General features: G+C 52.7%; 1 protein-coding gene across 3 annotated transcripts in view; it reads left to right on the top strand.

Moving 5' to 3' along the window:
* MYO18B (myosin XVIIIB) overlaps positions 1–21,957 on the top strand; it is a 234,393-nt gene that overhangs the window by 152,507 nt on the left and 59,929 nt on the right. For all 3 annotated transcript variants that reach the window (XM_067700414.1, XM_067700413.1, XM_067700412.1), the window contains 5 exons: positions 14,014–14,127; positions 14,859–14,975; positions 15,760–15,843; positions 16,807–16,944; positions 19,274–19,459. In XM_067700414.1, coding sequence (XP_067556515.1) covers positions 14,014–14,127; positions 14,859–14,975; positions 15,760–15,843; positions 16,807–16,944; positions 19,274–19,459 — 639 coding nt within the window. The remainder of the gene's footprint in view (positions 1–14,013; positions 14,128–14,858; positions 14,976–15,759; positions 15,844–16,806; positions 16,945–19,273; positions 19,460–21,957) is intronic.

Here is a 21,957-nt window from a genome sequence, read left to right as displayed (position 1 = left end):
GGTTAAATGGTTGTGGGGATGGTGAGAGGAGGCAAAGTGGGGGCTGGCTTGGAGCTGACAGGACTGCTAGCTGGTCGGTGTGGCGGCTGGAAGTGCGTGACTTAGATCATCCTCACCAGAACCCTAGGAGGCGGCCATTGCTATTTTTGACCCATTTTACTAATAAGGAAACAGGCTCTGAGAGGTTGAGTAATTTACCCAACAGCACACAGCAGCGTATGTCTTAATGCCGCCAGCGCTGCCAGTTCTGTACCCACGATGTTAACATTTTTCAACCACCTACTATGTATCGGGCTTTTCCTTGGAATTCTTGAGGTCCCCAAACTTGGCTGCACATCCGATAACTTAAGTACTGTTTAAAAATCACAGATTTACAGGCCCCCCTCCTCGTTTTTTCTTCCCATTGAGGCCCAGGATCTACATTTTTTTTTTTTAATTAATTAATTAAATTTTGGCTGTGTTGGGTCTTCATGGCTGCGTGTGGGCTTTCTCTAGTTGCGGCGAGCAGGGGCTACTCTTCGTTGCGGTGCATGGGCTTCTCATTGCGGTGGCTTCTCTTGTTGCGGAGCGCGGGTTTTAATAGTTATGGCACGTGGGCTCCGTAGTTGCGGCTTGCAGGCTCTAGAGCACAGGCTCATTAGCTGTAGCGCACGGGCTTAGTTGCTCCGCAGCATGTGGGATCTTCCCAGACCAGGGCTTGAACCCGTGTTCCCTGCATCAGCAGGCGAATTCTTAACCACTGCGCCACCAGGGAAAACCCAGGACCTACATTTTCAACAGTCGCATGAGGGGATTCCAGTGCTGGTCTTAGGACCACCATCTGGGAATCATGGGCCTCGTTTACCCCTCAAAACACACTTTCAAGTTCCATGGCATAGGCCCATTTTGCAGATGAGAAAACTGATGGTGAGGTTATATTAGTATGACAGAGCCTAGTTCAACCAGTTTTACAATTCATTAAATATTGAGTCAGGAGAACTGGATCCTGCACTTGCTAATGTCGTGACCTTCGCCGTGTGACAGGACTTCCGTGAGCCCTTGTCCCGAAGCGGAGCGTCGTCATCGCCTCGTGTCCCAGGCGCCTGTGGGGGTCGGGGGCGATGAGGTCTAGCCCCCAAAGGCTTGAGAAGCTTGAACACCCTCTGCAGCCTCTACAGCTCGCTAGTCGTGGTGCCGGGTAACCTAGAGAAAGGTTTTCTCTCTGAGGGCAAAGATGAGGGAATGTGTTTGAAAGCACCTGTTAGTGAACTGTGTGCGTTCAGCAGATCCTGATAAGGTGTCCACTCGGGACAAATTCGAGGCCAGGCTGCGGGGATAAGGAAGAACCCTTCCCGAGAGGGGCTCCCAGTCTAGGCAAGAGGCCGACCTAGGAGCAGACTGTGGCCAGCAGGGTGATGAGATCTTTCCTGGGGGAATGTTGGGGTTTAGGTGAAGGGGATGCCCTTGATTTAGCTGTGGGAGAGGAGCTGGTGGCTTCAGCTGTCTGCTTACAGGTGGGAACGAATGACTGGCTGGGTGAGATGGACATGGGCATTGTGGGAGGGAGCACCAGGGCGGGGGCGGGAGGAGACAGGGAGCATCTAACGCTTGGCCTAGTGTGGCTGGTGTGCAGCGTTCCCCGAGGAAGGGCAGGGAGGGTAATGTCGGTCAGCGAGGCTAGAGTCAGCTCATGAACGGTTTAGTGAGCCCAACTAAGGAGTTTGGGTTTTATCCCAAAGGTGATAGGGAGCCATAGAGAGCTACAGAGCAGGGAAGGGCACGGTCAGAAGTGCTTGTAAAAAAAAAAACATCAGGGGCTCCCCTGGTGTCGCAGTGGTTGAGAGTCTGCCTGCCGGTGCAGGGGACACGGGTTCATGCCCCGGTCCGGGAAGATCCCACATGCCGCGGAGCGGCTGGGCCCGTGAGCCATGGCCGCTGAGCCTGCGTGTCCGGAGCCTGTGCTCCGCAACGGGAGAGGCCACGACAGTGAGAGGCCCGCATACCGCAAAACAAACAAAAAAACCCAGCAGGATTCTAGGCCCAACTGAAGCAGTGATGTGTGGCATGCCGGGCTCAAGCAGAGGCATGGGAGGGTCCCCCCAGGCAGAGCATCTCCCAGAGCCCCTGCCTTCCTCCCGGGTGGACAGGCATTCCCCTCTGCCCATTGCCCTACCGTCTAGAATCCCAACAAGATTATTTGGCCCTTTCTGCCCAGTTTCCCTCCATTGGGAGACTTGGCTCCGTCTCAGCTAACACCTGAGGCTAAAGACTATGGGATAAAACATGGAAGACTCCTGGAGGAAAGACACACACCTTGTGAGTTCAGATCCTGCCTCTGCTACTTAATTAGTTGTACGATTCTGAGCAAGTCACCCTGCCTTTCAGAGGCTCCTTTTTCTTACCTAAAAAAAAAGAGCCTGATATTCTCAGCTATCGGGCTGGTATAAAGAACCCTAGACCCTGGATTCAAAGGAATTCTCTAAATTGAAAACTACAAGACAATGATTTTTAAATGTAGAGCTGGCCCCTGCGTCCCACCCCCCGGAGTCAGCTGGTGGAAGACTTTGGATCCTGGGCCCAGGATTTCACAAGACCTCGTGGACAGGTAGACGAGGCCATGTGTGGGGTGGGTCTAATGACACCTGTTCTTCAGGAGCAAGTACTAATTAATTCCCGTGGAATGCTTCCACTGGAAACAGACTAATCTGGAGACAGAAGCAAGATATATCATTGAGATAATCGCTGTGCATAAATAACATCTGTGAGCAGCAGATGCCTGCACCTGGCTCCCAGGAGAAAGTGGAAGGTTGTGTCTGCTCCCGGGCAGTGACGGCTTTTTGTTTAAATTTGATTCACGCCTTGACCTTTGCCTCCTCCCAAAAGGAACTATGTTATTTGCCTTTTTTGTTTTGTTTTGTTAAATGGAGAAGAGTTTGCGCTGAGCTCTTCAGTTGTTTACTTAATTCATGCCAGGGGCCGTGTTCCCCCTTCCTCCTGAGGACAGAGCCTTTGCTGAGTCTCGGCCATTGTCCCCCTGAAGAGCTCTGGGATCTAGCCCCTCCTCGCTCCCCCCCTCTCATCACACACCACCTGCACCTCTCATTTGGAGCTCTCTCAGGTCTGCTGGCCTTGGTCTTGTCCGAGCAATCTTTCTGCCCCCTGATCTTTGGAGAGAGATTTTTAAAATATAAATACAGTCATGGTTCTTTGCATTCGGGATCCACTAGCGGCTCCCCATTGCCCTCAGAGTACAGTCCACGAGCCTCAACGTGACCTTTAAAGATGCACAGTCCAGCTCCTACCTTCCCGTCACCTCTGACCAGCAGCTTAGACCGTCTTGGGGTCCCCACACCAAGCCATGCCTTCTGCCGGACACTCGCTTCTCCCACTGAAACCTCTTTGCCTGACGGGCATCTAGTCATCCTCCGAACTTGGGTTTGGGCCTCGTCTCTAGGAGCCATCTCTGACCTCCAGGGTCTGGGGGAGGGGCCCAGCTCCTTTCTCTCACGAGCTCCTGGGCTTCCCCCAGGACAGTCCAGATCATTCTGTCACAGTTACCTCTTTGCTTGAGTCACAGAAAGGTGAGAAGAGATTGAGGTGGGACTGGAACCTGCAGAGTCTGACTTCAACCCCTGGCAGTATGATAACCAGCACCCCGAACTACCAGTTTACCTCCTGTTGGCCTGCTGCCCACTCTGGGCTCTCCCAGCCCGTCTGGAAGCCCCAGTGTTCCTGTAGGCCCCTCCACTGGGGGATTCCAGCTCGGCTTCCGTGTCCCTCAGGTGGGCCGTTAGGCCTGGTGCATATTCACACAGTGAACCCCCAGTGGTCCCTGCTAGCGCGCAGACGACTGAGGATCCCCAGTGCCCTTAATCAGGATGGTGGTCACCAGGTGTCACCCGCGCTTCCATGAGACGTTGAAGGTAACCAGCAAGCTCTGGGAGGACGATCCTGACAGGAGTCTTTCGTGTGAGCGAGCGCTTAGGGAACACTTCTCTCCAGCCCGGAACCACAGAACAGGTGGCCTGGATGTTTTATTTGAAGAGACTTTTCTAACAAAAGATTGTGTTGGAGTGAATTGATTCAATATTAACGTAACCTCCTGTCAGAGGAGATAAAGTCCAAATTGTAATTGGTTAAAAACATGATTATCAGGAGCCTGTTCACCCCACAAACGCTGACATTTCCAAGGCTGTGATGAATGATGTGGGGAAAGGCTGCTTTCGTTGCAGACGGGGAGCACCGTCTATGCGTCTCTCCCAGAGGGCCTGGTACTATTTAGCTGTGGAGTGCCAGGCCCCCAGAGCAGCCTGGCCTCCCACCAGGGTAGTCATAACCACGGGAACATGGATGGCAAGCATCCGTGGCCTACACCGTGCCCGGCACAGGGCCAAGCACTTAGAGGTCATGACCGAATGTGATGCCCCCAGCCCACTTGAATGCAGTGAGCTCCATGAGTAGAGGGGCCTTTCCTCTCTGGGGCCAGAGTGCAGAAGCGTGTCTGCACACAGCAGTGCTCTGTGCGCGAATAGGGCCCCATGGGCTGGGGTGAGTCTCCCTAGGAGGCAGCTGGTATTAGGCCCATTTTATGTGGGAGGAAGCTCAGCGTGTGAGAATCCTGCCCAAAGTCACAGAGTTTGGGGGGCAACTGGGATGTATTTTAAATAATGTGCTTTGAAAGAATTTCAAATTTACCAAAAAATGACAAAAATAATTCAAAGGACTTCTCTGGATCCTTCACCCAGAGCCCTCACTTTTTAACATTTTGCCACATTTGCTTTATCATTTTCTCACTAAATCACGTTCTCTGAATTATTTGAAAACAAGTTACAGACATGAGGTCCCTTTACCTAATCAAAATCGGAAATTTTAACATTGATAAAATACTGTTTTCTAATGCAGGGGTTAGTGAACTATGGCTCACAGGCCAAATCCAGCCCAGGCTGCCCGTTTTTTCTTTGTTGTCTTGTTTTTGTTTTTCTTATTACAGCCTGAGAACTAAGAATGGTTTTCGTTTTCAAACGGCTACATTTACAGTTAGATAAGTACCTGCACGTATACTTCAGTTTCGCCTCTCGGCCTGCACGGCCTAAAATATTGTCTGGCTTGTCCTTGAAGGAGAAGTTTGCTGACCCCTGACCTTATCTGCTGACTATTCCAATTCTGCCTGTTGTTTTACTGATGTTCTTTGTAACAGTTTTTCTCCCTGTTCAGGATCCAACCTAGAACGTGTTAACAGCCTGTGCTCAGTTTCGTGATACCGTCCATAGAGCCTCAGTCTGGCTTTGTATTTTATGACGCTGGCATTTTGGGAGAATTCAGGCCAGCTGTGTGCGGGAAGGTTCCTCCATCTGGGTGCCCTGGAATCTGAAGCTACGTGTTTTTCACTTCAGAGCCATTTGGATTTGTGTGGGTCTGAGCGTGTTCCCGGGACACGGGACTTCTGATTTTAAAACCAAAAAAGTCCCGGGCAAATGGGTGAGCTGGTCACCGTAGAGCCAGCGCCTCAAGCCCTAAGTAGTTTGGGCCTCTCCGTAAGACCTGTTGTCGAAAGGTACCCATAGGCTTAGGGGAGAAGCCAGTGAACCAGATGCGCATTTAAAAGCTGTTCCTCGGTCACTCATCCGCTCATGTTACCCCTTGGCTGAGTTCCCATCCTCCGCCTGTTCTCGCGTTGTGTCTAGTTTTCTTTGTTCCATTGATATAGACGAGACCTGCTGATGTTACCATATGTCGTAGCTGCTTCATTCTCCTTGCTGGTGTATGAGACTGTATCACAGTTTAGCCACTTTGCTATTGACGGACAAATAAGTCATCTAGATTTTGGTTGTTAGGAATAGAGCTGCTATGAACGTTTCCCCACGCTCTCTTACATGGGGGAGGCACATGTGTGTGCATTTCCGTAGCGTGTACCCCTGGAGGCCATCCAGCCCCTCCCCAGTGTGCACTGCCTCAAGCAGGTGGGGAGGGTGGGTGGCTTCAGAGCTTTCTTTTGTAAAGTGAGGAAGGAAGACTTAATCTCTCCTGGTGCTTTTCAAGTATGTGTGTATTTTTGTGTGTGCAAAAGAACCCTTTTATTAAAGGGAAGTCTCATGAGAACACCCTCTGCCCTGCCCACCCGGAAGCTGGGCCTTGACTGGGTTGCCCCCGTGTAACCTGGACAGACTTCCTTCCAGCTTTACAGAAAGGGCCCTGCTCGGGGCCCCGGGGTTTGCTGAACGTGTCTGTGGTTGCTCTCCCCATCCAGCTCATCTGCTCCTACAGGCAGGGTCCTGCCCCCGCCCCTTGTCCTTCCCATGGAGCCTCTCTCTGGACACCTGCTGGCATCGGGGTCAGAGATCTGTGCTTGGGAGGAGCCGGGGGCAGCCAGGCAGTGGGTGGCCTCCCGAGGGGCATTCGGGGCTCCTGTGAGCTGCCGTGGGTGGTGGGCAGCCCCGCTGACAGGGGCCAGCTCAGTGATGCGCTGAGCTGCCCTCGCGGCCTTGCCTCAGCACGTGGGTGTGGCGTCCCTACTGTGTGGGCCCGCAGAGGTGAGCAAGACCCAGTGGCCCTCCAGAGCCCGCTGTCCAGCGGGAAGACAGACGTGGAGACCCTCAGACGTTGTACTAATTATTTAGAGGAGAGCTGGAATATAATTTTAAAAGGAGGGGGCCGTGAATAGGATGGGGGCAGGGAGAACCTTTTTTGAGTATTTTATCCTGCTTTTCCAGGTGTTTTGTTTTTTTTTTTTTTCTTTCTCTCTTTGGAGAGCACCTGTGTGTTACAAATCCATTGTCACCAGAGGGAAGTCAGGAAGGAAATTCTTGAAGTCTGTTCTATCATGTAGGACCTGTGCCGTCCTTAGATCCTATGATACAAAATTAGAAAGGACTCCTAAACCCTCAAAGAAACAGACTTAAAACAAGTAAAAGGAGACCTGCTTTACTCAGCAGGTGGTAAGCACATGCCACAGGGCTTACAAGGAAAAGCCGTGCATTTAAAAAGAGACCTCAGTTCGTGTCCTGGCTCCGGTCACCGTTTAATAGCTGTGTGACCTTGACAAATGAACTGACCTCTCTGAGCCTCCGTTTCCTCATCGATAAAATGAAGATGAAACTGTGTACTTCATAGACGCGGTACATGTTGCAAGTGAACAGACACGTGGTCAGCATCCACAGAAAGCAGTTATTCTTCCACTGCTCATCATGATGATTGTTGCTCTGAAGATGAAGATGATAGAAACGGTAAATCCTCAGAAGGCATTTCAGTGCATCCATAAGCGACGGTTGTCTAGCACAACGTAAGGAAAATCATGGAATGTTTAGTATATGCCCAAATGGTTGGAGATCAAGGACACAGAGAGTAATCACCATATGGTCTGAGGCATTTTCCCTTGAGGCCACTGTCATCAAACTTCTGAGTTGGAGAGACCATTGGTGGGCCTGACCTGACATTTTCAATATGTTGCATTTACTAAATTTGTTCCCTATCAGGGCTGTCTGTAGTTTGAGATATTGGTGATTCCCTTCAGGGAAAGCCTTCCTACTGAAGGCTGACTCTTCCAAGTGCACTGATGGGATGTCGAGGCCTGGGATGTGTTGAGATCAGCCTGCCAAAGCCACCATTTCTTAGAGCACTTCCCTGTGGCGTTTGCAATGTGGTATTTTTAAATCTTCGGAGTTGTTCAATCAGAGCCAGAAATCCAGGTTCTAACCGCTCTGCTGAAATATCAGAATTTTCCCTCTTTCCCCACCTCATTCCGTGTGTCGAGCCTACTCATCTCGTAGCTTAATAAGTCCAGAGCAAACATTTTACCCAGGTATTTAAAGCGGGCAGATGGCATTGCATAGGAGAGTAATGCTATTCATTGGTTTGTAGTTGCTGTCTGTGTGCTGGGAATCTCAATCGCCCTCCCACTGAATGAGAGGGGGTGGGTGCTGGGGAGAGAACGCCTGAGATGAATTCAGCAATAGAAAAAGACTGTGTGCAGAGGGGGCTGGTGGTGGCCCAGAAACAGCCTGGGTTTAGTGTCTCATGGACTTGACTCTGACCTTGGGCAGGTCACTCCCCTGCCCAGGCTGATTCCTCCCTTGCAGGGCTGTTGTGGGCTATGGTCATAATAAGCATCAAGGCCTATACCGTGCCTGATACGGTTGGTGCTGAAGAAGTCCATTCCTCCTTCTGCTCCCAATTGAACAGTCCAGAAGGGGGACTGTTTATCCCCCTCTGAGGAGGGATCCATACACAGAATAGCTAAACAGATGTTTGTTATTCTGTCACAGGGTTTTGGAGGGAGATTTGATCCAGCCTGTGACGGAAGAGCATCAGCAAGCACCCTCACCGCAATTCTGACTGTTTACTCTGTGGCTGACCCTGTGTGTGTATCAGCTCGTCTCACTTGTTCACTCAGCCTGTATCTGGGTTCTGGGTAACAGCAACCCAGCTCAAATTTGCTCAAGCAGAAAAAGGGACGTTATTGGCCAAAAGTTCTGAGGCTGTGATTGCCTTCAGGCTTGGCTGGATCTAGGTGCTCCAACCATGTCATCAAGAATGTGTCTCTTGCCTCAAGGACCTTGATGTCACCTTGTATTCTTAGGCAATCTCTTCCTTCTTGGTGGCAGGAGGGCCCCCAGACACTCCAAGCTTATATCCTGCATCAGAAAGAGCCAATCTTGTGTCCGTAGTCGCAGACAAAATCCTGGTGTCAGTCGTGCTGTTGTCCCACGACCAACTACTATGGCCAGCAGGAGGTGGTGCTCTGCCTGGCTAGGCTGAGTTGCATGCATCTTCTCTGGGCTTCAGGGAGGAGGGTTGGCCCCATCGTGGACATTTGGGGGGTGGACATTCTTTGCAGAGAAGATAGGATGCTGCTGTCAAAAGAAATGAGAGCAGGCGTGTGCAGTCACATCACCAGATTTTCCCTCTGGAACACGTGTGGTGGGCACTGCTGTCATGGGAGTGCAGCATAACAGCCTGGCGGCCAGGCTGCCTGGTTCCATTTGCCAGCTCTGCCTCGTAGTACCGGGGTGACCTGAGGTAAGTCACTTCACCCCTCTACCCCTCAGTTTCCTCAACAGTAGCAACAAGAATGGCCATTGACCCTAGTTCCACATGTTGTCGTCAGGGTTAAATGAGTGACGGCAGAGCCACGCCTGGCACCGTGTCAGAGCGCAGGCTCCTAACCCATGTGCACGGCAGCCCCCCGGGCCGCTGCAGCGCTTCGAGCCTGGATGCCGCTCGTCTCGTCTTGCCCCCCAGAGCTCAGGCTTTGAGGACCCTCAGTGTCCTCCCACACTGGTCCCAGAGTCAGGACCTCACCACATGTCCCCAGGCCACATGTCCCCAGAGCTTCAACACCCCTCGTGCATGCGCAAAGGTGTCCATTTGGTAGAGGGCTCCTGGCTCAGGGGCTGGGGAGGAAATGACACCCTGCCTTTCAGCAGCCCCTGGGGAAGGGTGGCTGATCTAGTGAGTGAATGATAGCGTGACCGGACGTGTGCGAGGGGGAGATGAGTTTCTGGCTGTTAAAGGCATTTTGGCGCTTTGTACCCACATACTTTGCAAGTTATTGTATTGATTTTGCAAGAAACAAGATACGGAAGGAAAGAAAAACGTGAACTTGTACGAAAATCAAATCAGTTGTGTCACTGAGAGCCCGTGTGGGTCCCGCCCCACGCTGGGTCTGGAGAGGGATGGAGATCCCGGGGGGCCTTTGTCTCCCCCAGCACTCCCCACCCCATGCTGTGGAGGTCTGCTTGGAACCTGGGAGGGCTTGTCCATGGGGACTGGGTGGTGACTTGGAGCTGAAAGGGGTGTGGGATCCTCATAGCCAGGCTGGCTGCCGGGGCTGGAGGTGGGACCCCAAGAACCCTTCCTGGGGAGTCGCTTGTCAGCTGGCTGCTCTCTGACTGCTCCAGCGGACCTCCTCCCGGGAAGACACTGTTAGAGCAGCGGCGGCAGCATCGCACCACTGAGGGATCTGATCTCAGCCCTGACACCATTTGCCACCTGACTTCATAAAAACGTCAAACAGCCCCAATATGGAAATAATGTGCAGTGAGTTATTCTTACGCCACGTCAACCATAATGGAAGATCAGCCCGAGATGGCCTGTATTTCTTCCTGCTCCCTGAAGTGTAATAAATGGAAATTTTTAAAGCTCAGCATTAGGACGGCTCGCCAGCAGCAATCCCGGGCCTGCCCGGCGGAGGCCACGGGCTGGGGGATTCCTAGTGTTGCTGCAATAGCCCCAGGTCCAGCAAAAACCTGGGCCTGCTTGACTTGTGTGCCTCTGGGGTTGGCACCCTCCCTGCATACATCCCAGTCTGCCAGGAAGCCTAAAAGCCCTCCCTGGGATTGTGGTCCAGGCCCTGCCTCCCCCTGGCCCTGTGACCTTGACAGCTCACTTGGCCTCTGGTACTTTCACCTCTAACACGGGGTTAAAAGTCCCCACTTCTCAGGCTGTTAAGGGCTGAAGGAGACAAACAGCAGCGAAATCCACCGTTGCTTTTTTTGGCGTTTTCTCAGTGCCAGGTGCTGTGCGAAGCACGCTCACGTTTTCACTGGTTTATCCCGCACGGGTGGTAGGATGTGACCGTCCCCACTCTACAGATGAGGAAACGGAGGCGTGGTGAGTTCAGTGACTGGCTCGAGAGGCAGCCCCCCCAGGTCCGGCCCCAGTGCCCACGCTCTGGCCCCGCTCGTGGTGCACCTGGTGCTTAGCAGCTGCCACACGGGTTGCTTTCCTGCCTCTTCCCTTTGGGATGAACTCACGCATCCCTGGAAGGCTCCGGTCACGATGTGTTTCCTCTGTGCCGCCATGTGGGTTCAGACTCCAAGTTCTGTCCGTTCTTCCTGATGTGTCTACCTCTCATTCTACAGTCCCCGCCTGGCTCAGGTCACTGTGACACGGCTTGAGTGGCTTCCATGGTAGCACCAAGCCACTGGGCTGTTTTCTCCGCAGTTGGAATTCTCTCTTTATTTTAATCCATGTTACTCTTTCCAGAGAGTGGCTTTCCATGGGGGGCAGCGGAGCCCAGTGGTTAAGGTTTGGGCTCTGGAGTTGGAACAACCAGGCTCCTCTGCTGCCGGCCGTGTGCCTGTGAGCAAGTTGCTTCCCCTGAGTGAGCCTCAGTTTCCTCCGAGCTCAGTTGGTCCCCACGGTGGCACCTTTCTCCTAGAGGTGTTGTGGCGCTATTGTGAAGCAAGGCAGCTAGAGCCCAGTGCCCTGGAAATGGTTCCCAAGCAACAGTAGCCAGTGTGGCCACTCACGCCCAAACCATCAGGGCCGAGATAGTCCTCTCTCCAGCCCGGTGGGAGCTAGGACTAATGCCGGCAGGCCCTCCACTGCCTGCATGCTGTCTCTGCACTCCTTTCTGCCTGGGGATAAATCGTCCCTCTCCCTGCTTGCTCCAGGGAGACTGGGGAAAGGAAGGAGCATGTCTAGGTGTACCATCTGTAAAATGGGAATAAAAATAGAGCCTTCTTTCTCCAGAGGCTCAGAGATCCAGCGGCATCATGTTGATGAAACCCTCCTTCAGCTGAAGGGGGCGCTCAGCAGATGGGAACTGCTGTTGTCTATCGGCTCTGCCCTGTCGAGCTACTCACAATGGCTCTCGCCTGCCTCCTGGCCCTGGGCCGAGCAACTTGGCCTGGCAGCGGGGCCCCGCCAGACACCTCCCTTCCACTACTAGTTATCTGACATCCTCTCCCACGCTGGCCCATCTGCTCCTGCCTGCCCATTTCTTTTGTTCCTTGCACACCGCCCTGTGCAGACCCTTCCATTTCTCTCCGCTTCCTCTCCTTCCTCTCTGACTGGAGCACCTCCGCCACCCTCTTCCTGGAAGACCACAGCAGCATCCTCTCTGGCTGCCCTGTTGCTACTCTTGTCCGCCAAAGCCCCTCGTCCCCGCAGCAGCCAGAGGGAGATCATGCCACCCTCCTCCTCGGTCCCCAGAGAGCAGCTGTGGTTCTCCTACAGACTAAAGACAAAGCTTTGCGTCCTGGCTCCTGTGATCCCCATCCGCTTCTTCAGCATCGCCTCCTCCTGGCCGCCTCTGTGTAGCTGGCCAGCTCCACTGGCTGTCTTTCTGTTCTGCAGCACCGAGTTCCTTCCTGTTCCTGTCTCAGGACCTTTGCACTTGCTGTTGCCTCCACTCAGGGCACCTTTCCACTTAAAGCTCTACCTGGCTGTCTCCTTTGCATCATTTAGGTCTTAGTTTAAATGCCTCTCCTTAGCAAGGCCTCTGACTTATGCGTGAATCCAGGGCTGGCTTTGGGCAGCCCTCCATCCCCAGCCCACCCCACCCCCCACCGCCCCCGGCCTTCCCAGAGGCCCTGGAGTCGCCTGCGGGGAAGATGAGACTGCGCCTGACTTCTCATTTCCTCTGTCGATTATGCTCTAACAACGCCAGTCACCTCCCTTGCTCCACATCATTTTTCTCAGTGTGTCTTGATCCCTTCCAGTCGCTGAGGGAAACGGGCCACCGAGCCCTCCTCCCAGGCCCAGCACGGAGCCCAGCTGCAGAAATACGCTTTCCTTGGCGCCTTGAAGATGGGGCTTTTGTGGGCTGAGGCTGCTGGCAGTGGGGTGGGGCTGGGATTAGGGTGCCGTGTGGGGAAGCTGCGGGAGGAGGCTGGGGCCTCGGTTTCCCAGCCCGCGTAATGGGGGTATTAGCAGTGCACACCTCCCAGATCTGCCAGGAGGACTGACAGGTGATATTGGAATGAACGGCAGCCTGCCTGCTCCCCACCTCCCGTGTCGTTACTCTTCTTCTGGCATCTGGGGTGAGCTCCTGGACATTCCGAGGAAGATGTTCTCTGCCCAGTTTGGAAGATGAAAATGGTCCCAGGCGGACTCTCCCCACAGAGCCCCGCCTTGGCCAGCTGTCCTTGGGGCATCCTTTGCCCTGGCCCCCTCATTTTCCTTTCATAAATCAGTGCGCCCCCCTTCACTGGGTGGCCTCGGGGATCAGATTGCGTGCATGTCCTTTCAGTAGGGGTCTAGTTGGCTTTTCTCTTTCCCCTGTTAGCACCAGCCTTAATGTCATTTACTGTTTGGGAGGGACAGTGGCCTGGCAGTTGAGAAAGCGAGCTGGTCTGGACGATACAAGTGGTGTCTTTGCTCCTGTAGCTCTGTGACTTCAGACAAGATGCCACCCGTCTCTGAACCTCAAGCGTTTGCCTTCAGTGATTTATGAGGCGGTTTTCTGCTTGGAGATTCTAGGGTTCAGAAATCAGGGGGAAACTCAATCACAGAACGAACTTAGGGTTCGTGCGTGAATGTGTTCTCTCCGGGGGAGAATGTCTGTCTCTGGGGCCACACAGGTCACTGTACCTATCTCCATGGCCCCACTTTGCTAGGATAGGAGGCCTGCTGTGTACATGTGGACGGAAGGAAGAGAAAGAGAGTGAGGAGGAGAAGCTTTGAGTCAGTGGCTCTTAACCATCGAGAATCTAGTGAAAGTCATGTACCAGGAAATGCTCACACACACAATATTTTGCCTGCCATTTAAAAGGGGTTCACAACTCTGGTTAAAAATGTCTACTTGGCAAGTCCCCAGTGAACGAACTGTGCGCACCTTCTCCAGGAAGGCTTCCCAGCCCCCATCCTGTGTTCCGGGGTCCCCATACCCTCCCCTTCCTGGTGCCCTCAGAGGCGCTGTCACTCCCGGTCCCTGCCTGTCTCCCCCACGGGAGGGCAGGGGCCACCTTGACTGTTCTGTGCAAGCCCCATGTCTGGCACTGAGGGGCGGCGCGAATATCTGCTGAATGGAACTGGGGACTCGCTCCTGGCCCTGAATTGGGGGTGGCCTGGCTTTACTTCGTGGGGCAGTGCTAGTTCAGTTTTGAGTGGGCTCAGAACCCAGCTACCCCTACTGCAAACACCTCTGCTTCCCCCTCTGTGGGTTGATGAACACCCGTGAAGAGGGGGGCGTCGCCTGTAAAGTACTCTTCTGCCTGGGAGGGGCCGGGCTGGGCTGGAGGGGAGGGACGTTCCAGGAGACAGTATCACAAGGCCTCTCTCCCTTTCCCCTCCCCCTCCTGCCTGGTCCAGCTGCAGCAGAGTGAAGCCAAGTGTGAGGATGCCTTGAAGACCCAGAAGGCGCTGACGGCCGACCTGGAGAACATGCACAGCGAGCTGGAGAGCATGACCCGCAGCAAGAGCCTGGTACCGGTCCCTCCCGGGGTGGGGGGCCGACTGTGTGCGCAGCATTAGAGGAGGGGCCGGGGCACTCACTGTACTGTACTTGGAGGTACAGACATCCATTGTAGACCTACTGGGTGCTGGACGCTCCGAGAGCACAGGCAGCCTACTCAGAGCTGAGCGTTACAGAGGTGTAAGGGCACACGTGGGGGTCAGCTGGTGCTCACCTGTGCGAAGGGAGGCCAGGAGCCCTGCTGTGGACCCAGTGTGTGCTCAGCCCCACGGGGATGCTTCCAGTACGCGCCTGTTGTTCGCTCAGCACCTGACGTGGGAGCACAGCTATCTATTGTGAGCCCACACTGTGCCCACCACTGGAAGCAGCTCCCAGCCATCTATTGTAGACCTACTGTACACACACACACACACACACACACACACACACACACGCACACACACGCACACACACACAGCATTCATTGACACAGCCATGGTCTGCCTGTGTCACTCACCTGACACACCCACAGGCAAGTCCCCCTTTGTTCTTTTTTTTAATTTTTAAAAAAATTGTTTGGCTGCACGGCATGTGGGATCTTAGTTCCCCGACCAGGGATTGAACCCACGCCACCTGTGTTGGAGGCGGAGAGTCTTAACCGCTGGACCGCTAGGGAAGTCCAGCCCCGCCTTTGCTCTTCATCAGCCCCCTGTATCCCCCTTTACCCCCCTTTCTCTCACCCACCATCGTCCTGCCGCTGCAGGTGGACCAGCAGCTGTACCAGCTGCAGTTTGAGAGGGCAGACCTCCTGAAGCACATCGAGGAGGATCAGGATGACCTGAATGACCTCATGCAGAAGCACAAGGACCTCATTGCTCAGGTAGTGGCTGCCACTGCAAGAAGGCTTGGTGGCCTTGGGGGGGTAGGTGGGGATAGTGAGAAGGTGCTGTTGTCGGGCCACTCCCTGGTGCTAGGACCTTGGAGGGATAAGTGCTACACAGGTAAATAGCAACTGTGAATCACACTTACTTTCATTCAGAATGGAAGTTTATTTGTTCATTTACAGAAGCAGTAGATTCATATGCCCATTATAAATAATTTAAATAATAAATACCTGTGGAAAATAGAAAGCTAGGGGCCCTCCTATCCTCTGGAATTCTTTTCTTTGGGGATAGTCGCGTTCAACAGTTTGGTTCAACTCATTTTTAAAGGACTTTTACTCTCCATTGCCTCATTTTAATCTGTGGACAAACCCTATGTAGAGGGTCTCAGCAGAGACTATCAGCCCAGTTTACAGATGGGGATACTGAGGTGCAGAGTGGTTCTGTGGCTTGCCAAGGCTGGTATCCAGGTCTAGAATCCCAGTTACCTGACCTAGTATAGTTCTCTTCCCTCAGAATTCTGGTCCTGGTGCCGCAGCCAGCTCATTCTGTCTGGGCTCTCGAGGGTGTACAGTAAAGCGCTGGACAGTTGACCGAAGCTATGGGCCTGTGTGGTGGGAGTGACTGGGTGCACACCGAGATGAGGGATACTGGGGAGAATGTGAGGTGCCCTTTAGAACCAGCTGTTGTCATGCTCTGTGACACGTAGACATCTGTGGGCAGGGGGAGAAGGGACTTCCAGCAAAGCCTGTGGTCTCAATGTGACATTTTTCGTCTTACCAGTCTGCTGCCGACATTGGGCAGATCCAGGAACTGCAGCTGCAGCTAGAGGAAGCCAAGAAGGAGAAGCAGAAGCTTCAAGAACAAGTACATGCTCAGAGTCGCCGTGTTGTGGGGGAGGATCCTGGGAACTGTCATTCATTCATTCACTCAGCGTCAGTTGCATGACAGATGGATTGAGGACAATCCCAAGCGGGGGGGAGACAGGAGAGGGAGGGGAGGGGGAGAGAGGACACACACACACACACACACACACACACACACACACACTCCTACCCATGCTTGTTCAGGGTCCATAGATGCCCCACGCAGTGAGGCTCATCAGGGATTCCATGCAGGATGTCTACCCCTGAGAAATGGCTCCAAGGAGAAGGGTCTGGTCATCCTTTGTGACATCTTCCTTTGAAGTCATGGTTCCTCCAAACACCCCTAAATTTCCCTCATTACCTAGTGGGTTGCTATCATCCATGAAATTCTCAAAGCTCTTCTAGAACCATTGCGTGTGCCCACTTAGCGTGGCTGTCAGAGTGACCTAGTCTCCAGCAGTATCTTTGGGCACAGAGTGACAGCAAGCGGAACAAAAATGACAGCAGGAGTGGCCACTTGCTGGGTGCTTGCTGTGTACCAGGCACTGATCTCCTTCACACACAAAAATGAAGAAACAAGCCTCAAGGGAAGACACTGACTTGCCCGACACACCCAGCTAGAAAGTGGGGAGCCAGGTTTGGAACCCCGAAATATGTGCTTGGCTCCCACACCTGCTCTTGGTTGTGTTCTCGATGCTAAAGCTCGCTGTCCACTGACTGGCTTGGTGTTTCATCAGGCAGGAGGAAGAGGTAAGAGAGGCACTGAGTGGAAGGCCTGTTGGAAGCTGAAGGCACAGGAAGGGGCAGCGCCCCGTGTGGGGTCCTCAGCTGGGATCCAGCAGTTCGTGCTTGTGCACCTGAGCGGGGAAGGAGCAGCGTGGATGGGCCCGGGTCTTGCTGGGACCCCCGATTCTGGGACTCGGGGCTGCCACGTGGTCAGTGGCCTTCTTGGGTGTGTCCCCAGCTGCAGGTGGCCCAGATGCGCATTGAGTACCTGGAGCAGTCCACCGTGGACCGAGCCATCGTCAGCAGGCAGGAGGCGGTCATCTGTGACCTGGAGAACAAGACGGGGTTCCAGAAAGTGCAGATCAAGAGATTTGAGGTACTTGTTGGCGTGTAAATATTGCTCAGGCCTAGAGCTATGAGGGCTTTCACGTAAACTCCATCCACCTGCCCACTCATATGCCTTTGTCTGGATCTGTATCACTCATCCATCTCCTGAGTTCCCTTCCTCCATCCCTCCTTCCTGTCCCACAGGCTCCCCATTCACTCAGCCTAGTCACCTCCTCTGTCTCCATCTCCATCAACCATCATTGGTCCATCCATCATCCCCCTTTTCCATTTGTTCTTCTTCCTTTCTCTATTTATTCTTCTCTTCCTCTATTCTTTTTCTTCCTTCAGACCTTGACCCTTCTGTCAGTCCATGTTTTTATCCACTGATCCAGTTCTGCCCATCTCCATCCACTCACTCATCCGCGTATGCACCCGACACTTGTTTTGAGCAGAAATTTATTTTGCCCCTAGTGTGTGTTAGGCTTTGTGTTGGGTGTGTGGAAGACGGATGTATTAAATAGATTCTGCTTTCCAGAAGCATAGAGCTTTGTAGGAGATGTGGGTAAGATATGTATATAAACACCCATACTAAGGAGGAGAGGGCTGTGAGGTTTGGAGGATGGAGGTCCTTTCAGGCTGGGGAATCAGGGAGGCTTACAGGAGGAGGTGGCTTTGATGCTGGACCTTGAAGGACAGGTAAGACTTGGATGGGCTGGGGTGGAGTTCAGTGACTGTATTTGCATTTAGCTCTGTACACCAATGGCATGGGACATTTACCGAGGAGATCACCATTGCCAAAACCTTCCACATCAGCTATTCCACATGATGTTCATCACAGCCCCATGGGGCATGCAGGATAGAATGAGAAGATGGCCCCAGAGAGGTCAGGCGAGCTATTCAAGATAAAGCCAGGTAGTGTCAGTGACGGGAGGAGATTGACTCTTGACCTTCGCTCCATCCTGGTCTCAGGTTCTAATCTCCCTGCAGCCAGGGGGCGACGGTATGTCTGAGCGATGGGAGGCTGCTCTTCTCATTCTGAAACATTTACTCCCATTTCCCTGTTGGGCTTTTGGTCTCTAAGAAGGCTGCTCTGGATGAAGACCAGAGAAAAATTCTTTGCATTGGCCCTCAGTGCTTCTCGGAATTGCTCAAGGGGTCCCTCAAGGCATAATCGTCTCTGCAGATCACCATGAAACTTTGATCTCCTATATTTTAAATGACTAAATACATAATTTGAGCTATATCACATATCATTTTTTGCTTGATTCTAGCATGGTCAAGTGATAGCAGAGAAGAAAACAACTGTAGAGTAACTTTAAATGGCAGATTCTGTCTCCAAATTCGCTTTTCCCTCTGCCATCGTTATTGGATTTTAGTAGAATCCCAGGTCCTTGAGATGGGGTACCTTGGGGACACGCTTGGAGGGCCACTCTTCTTATGACCCTCCTGTTGCCCTTTGAAACCGTTGCTAAACTCCAGTTGAAAGGGGAAAGAGGAAACAAATCATAAAGCTTTTCTTTTAGGCCATTATTCAGTCTCTGATCCAGAAAGGGTCTCAGAGTCCTTAGCAGGGACCTAAAATATTCATGTGGGCTGCGTTTTATGTCATCACTCGAATATTTACCCATCAGAATCGATTGGTTCCAGACTTGTTGGCCAACTAATGAATTCTGCAAAACAGCCCTTGGGTTGGTTTTCTGTAGCACTAGTGATGCTCGCGGCTCTTTTCTCTCTATTCATAGTTTCATTGTGTCCTTGTGCATTTCTACCCCCCCCCCACACACACACACAAAGAAAAATGTCATGAAATATTAGAGCTCAGGCTTATGGGAGATTATTTGCTCAAACTTCCTCATTTTACAAATCGGGAAACCAGAATCCATGTTGGGGAAGGGATTTGGAACCGCCGGCATAGTGTCCTTTCCACCGTGCCACTCCACCACACAAACCTTGGGCTGAATGAAGGTCGCTATAAATCTTAATTCCCAGCCCTTACCCAGCCCATCCTGTGTGCCAGGCACCAAGCTAAGCCTTCCGCGTAACTTAACATGTTCAACCCTGACAGCATCCCGGACATCATCCTGTCTCTCAGAGAGGTTAATAACCCGCCCAAGGTCACACAGCCAGGAAGAGGTAGAGGTAGGATTTGAACCCAGAACATGAATTCAGCATCTGTCACTAAGCTGCACTGCCTTTCAGAATAGCAGCTATCATTTTCTATGTTTCCTTCATTCTTGTACCAGAAATCAGGATTATTACCCTGATTACTTTATAAAAACGCACAGAGACTCAGTAAAAGATTTCTTTCTGGAGCATCCTGTGTCGGGCCCCAGGCTTCTAACTCCAGGGTGGGCGTGTGCTCTCTGCCCGGGCTGCAGGTCCTGGTGGTCCGGCTTCGGGACAGCCTGATGAAGATGGGTGAGGAGCTCTCACAGGCAGCCACGGCCGAGTCCCAGCAGAGGGAGAACAGCCAGTATTACCAGCGGCGCCTGGAGGAGCTGAAGGCGGACATGGAAGAGCTGGTGCAGCGGGAGGTCGAGGCCAGCCGGCGGTGCATGGAGCTGGTGAGTGTGGTCCTGTGATGGAGGGTTCAGGAGGGGAGCCCTCCTTCCTTCTGAATGGGAGCCTCAGGGCCTGGTCCCTGGGGCCTTTGGGGGTAGACCGGAAGCAGGGAAGAAACCGGAAGGGGATGGGCTGTGAGCCGACACTGCCGTGGGCTGCTAACGGCCAGGGGCAGGTCCAAAGTGAGCCAGTGGCATTCACTCCTGCAGGATGACTTCCAGCTACGTTTGTGTCTCAAACTCCGGACTTTCTCTTCCTGCCTCACACATTCTCCTCCAGAGGCAGGGCGGCCTCGTGCAAAGAGGAGAGAACCAATGTTTATTAAATGTCTCCCTTGCATGGAGTCTTAGCACCCATAATGCCGTGTAAGCGTCATAATAACCCTGTGAAGTCAGTATTATTATCCCGTTTTACAGATGAGGAAACTGAGGCTTGACAGAGCTGAGATAATTAGTCAAGGTCATACCTTGTAAATGTCAGAGGTCTTTCTGGGCTGTTAACAGCAACCACAAAGATAAAAGATAAAAAAGATCATGCTAAACCCACCATTTATTAAGCACTGGCTATGTGCCAGGTTCTGAGTTAAACCTTTCTTGTTTAAATCTTCCCGTCAGTACTGTGAAGTAGATGGGAAAACTGAGGCACGGGGACACACGTGCCAGATTGAGGCCCAGAGTGGTACATTCACCTGCCTGAGGCCACGTGCAAGTAAGACTTGGAACCCAGGTCTGCCCAACTCTGTAGTCTCTACTTTTATTCACTAAGCCATGCCTGTCCCCTGGTGTGGCCCAAGGTGCATTTTAAAATTTGTTTCCTTCCCAATGGGAAGGTTTCTCCAGTGTTCACTGTATTTTTCTGAGAACAGTTTCCTGTGGGGATCACAGAGCGTCTGAGAGTGCCCACTCCTCCTTTTCCCCGCGAGCCCAGATATCCCCGAGCCTCTAGGTTTCCGCTTCTGCAGCCTGGGGGGCATCTGGCACCCCCTTTGCCCTCCACCATAGAGCCTTCTCTGAGACAACCCAGAACGTGCTGCCGTTCAGCCCAGAGGGCTTTAAGTCACCGTCGTCATCTCCTCCCTGCCCTGTCCACTCTGGTTTTGTGACAGGTCTCACCACCTTGTCCTCCTGCAGCAAGTATGTTTCCCGGGCCACTGCCTCCCGCGGCCAGTGTCATCCCCATAGCTCTGCCCCTGACAAGCCAGCAGCCCGGCTGTCATGTCGGGATGAGGTGAGGCTCCGCACAGAGACCCAGGTTCCCAGACAGATCCAAGCTCCGTGACTGGCAGCGCCTCCACCCGCCTTGGCCCTGGGAGAGGGAAAGGCTCTTTCTTCCAACTGCCGGGCTAACTTCCTCATTAACCGGCCCTGCTGCTCTTGCAGCTGTGTCCCCTCCTGCCATCTCTGGCTGCAGCGAGAGAACATCCCCAGCACTCCTCCTCCGATGTCTTCTTCAACTGGCCGGACACCAGGCTTTCCCATCACATCAGATAGTGGTTTTCCTCCTCTCCCCTCTGCTCTTTTCCTCGCTCTCCCTCTCCCTCCTCTCCTCTCCCCTCCTCCCCTTTCTTCCCACTTTCCTGTCCCTACCCCCATTCCCAGGGACATGTTCGGATCTTTAAAGGCCCTAAAATCTGGAAAAGATTATAATGCAACCCCCATATATGGGTGAAAACTGCGAAGCAAGCTTATGTGTATGCTAAAATGGGACTTGCATCTTTCTCTGTTTTCTCATCGTAAGATTCTGGGTAAGCTTACCGAGGCTGAACTATTCTTTTTATTTTGGTGTGTTTGGGGTTGGGCAGTGTATCAGTTTCCAGGGCTGTCTTAGAAATTTACTCCAAAGTGGGTGGTTTAAAACAAAGTGGGTGGTTTAAAACAAGAGAATTTCATGCTCTCACGGTTGCGAAGGCCAAAAGTCAGAAATCAGAGTATTGGCAGGTCTATGCTCCCTCTGATGGGTCCAGGCCAGAATTCTGTGCTCTTCCAAATTCTGGTGGTTCCGGGTGTTCCTTGGCTTGTGGCCGGGTCACTCCAGTCTCTGCCACTGTCTTCACATGGTTCCTCATCCTGTGCGTGTATGTCTCAGATACCCATCTGCCTTCTAAGGCCACCTGTAATTGGATTTAGGGCCCACTCTAAATCCAAGTTGATTTCATCTCAGGGCGCTTACTTTAATTTCATTCATAAACACCCTTTTTCTGGATAAGGCCATATTGACAGGTTCTGGGAGGACGTAACTTTTGGGGGCCACCCTTCGGCCCACTCCGGAGGGAGGGCGTGTTCTTCCACAGCCGGTTGTTTCTGCAGTGATTCCGTGCATGGGCAGGGCTCACGGGGACAGTGTTAGGCTGGCAGACCTGTCCTAATAGGGGATGTCCCGAGCTCACCAACCGACCTGCCCTCAAGTAGGCCCCTTGCCTTTGAGCCCTGGGATATTTCCTCTGGGGGAGGAGAGGATATCATATTTTCTTACTTTCTCATTTATCCATTTATTCATTCAA

Source organism: Pseudorca crassidens, chromosome 12 (genome assembly GCF_039906515.1).
Source record: "Pseudorca crassidens isolate mPseCra1 chromosome 12, mPseCra1.hap1, whole genome shotgun sequence".
NCBI lineage: Eukaryota > Metazoa > Chordata > Mammalia > Artiodactyla > Delphinidae > Pseudorca > Pseudorca crassidens.
This window is presented reverse-complemented; position numbering and strand designations above follow the sequence as displayed.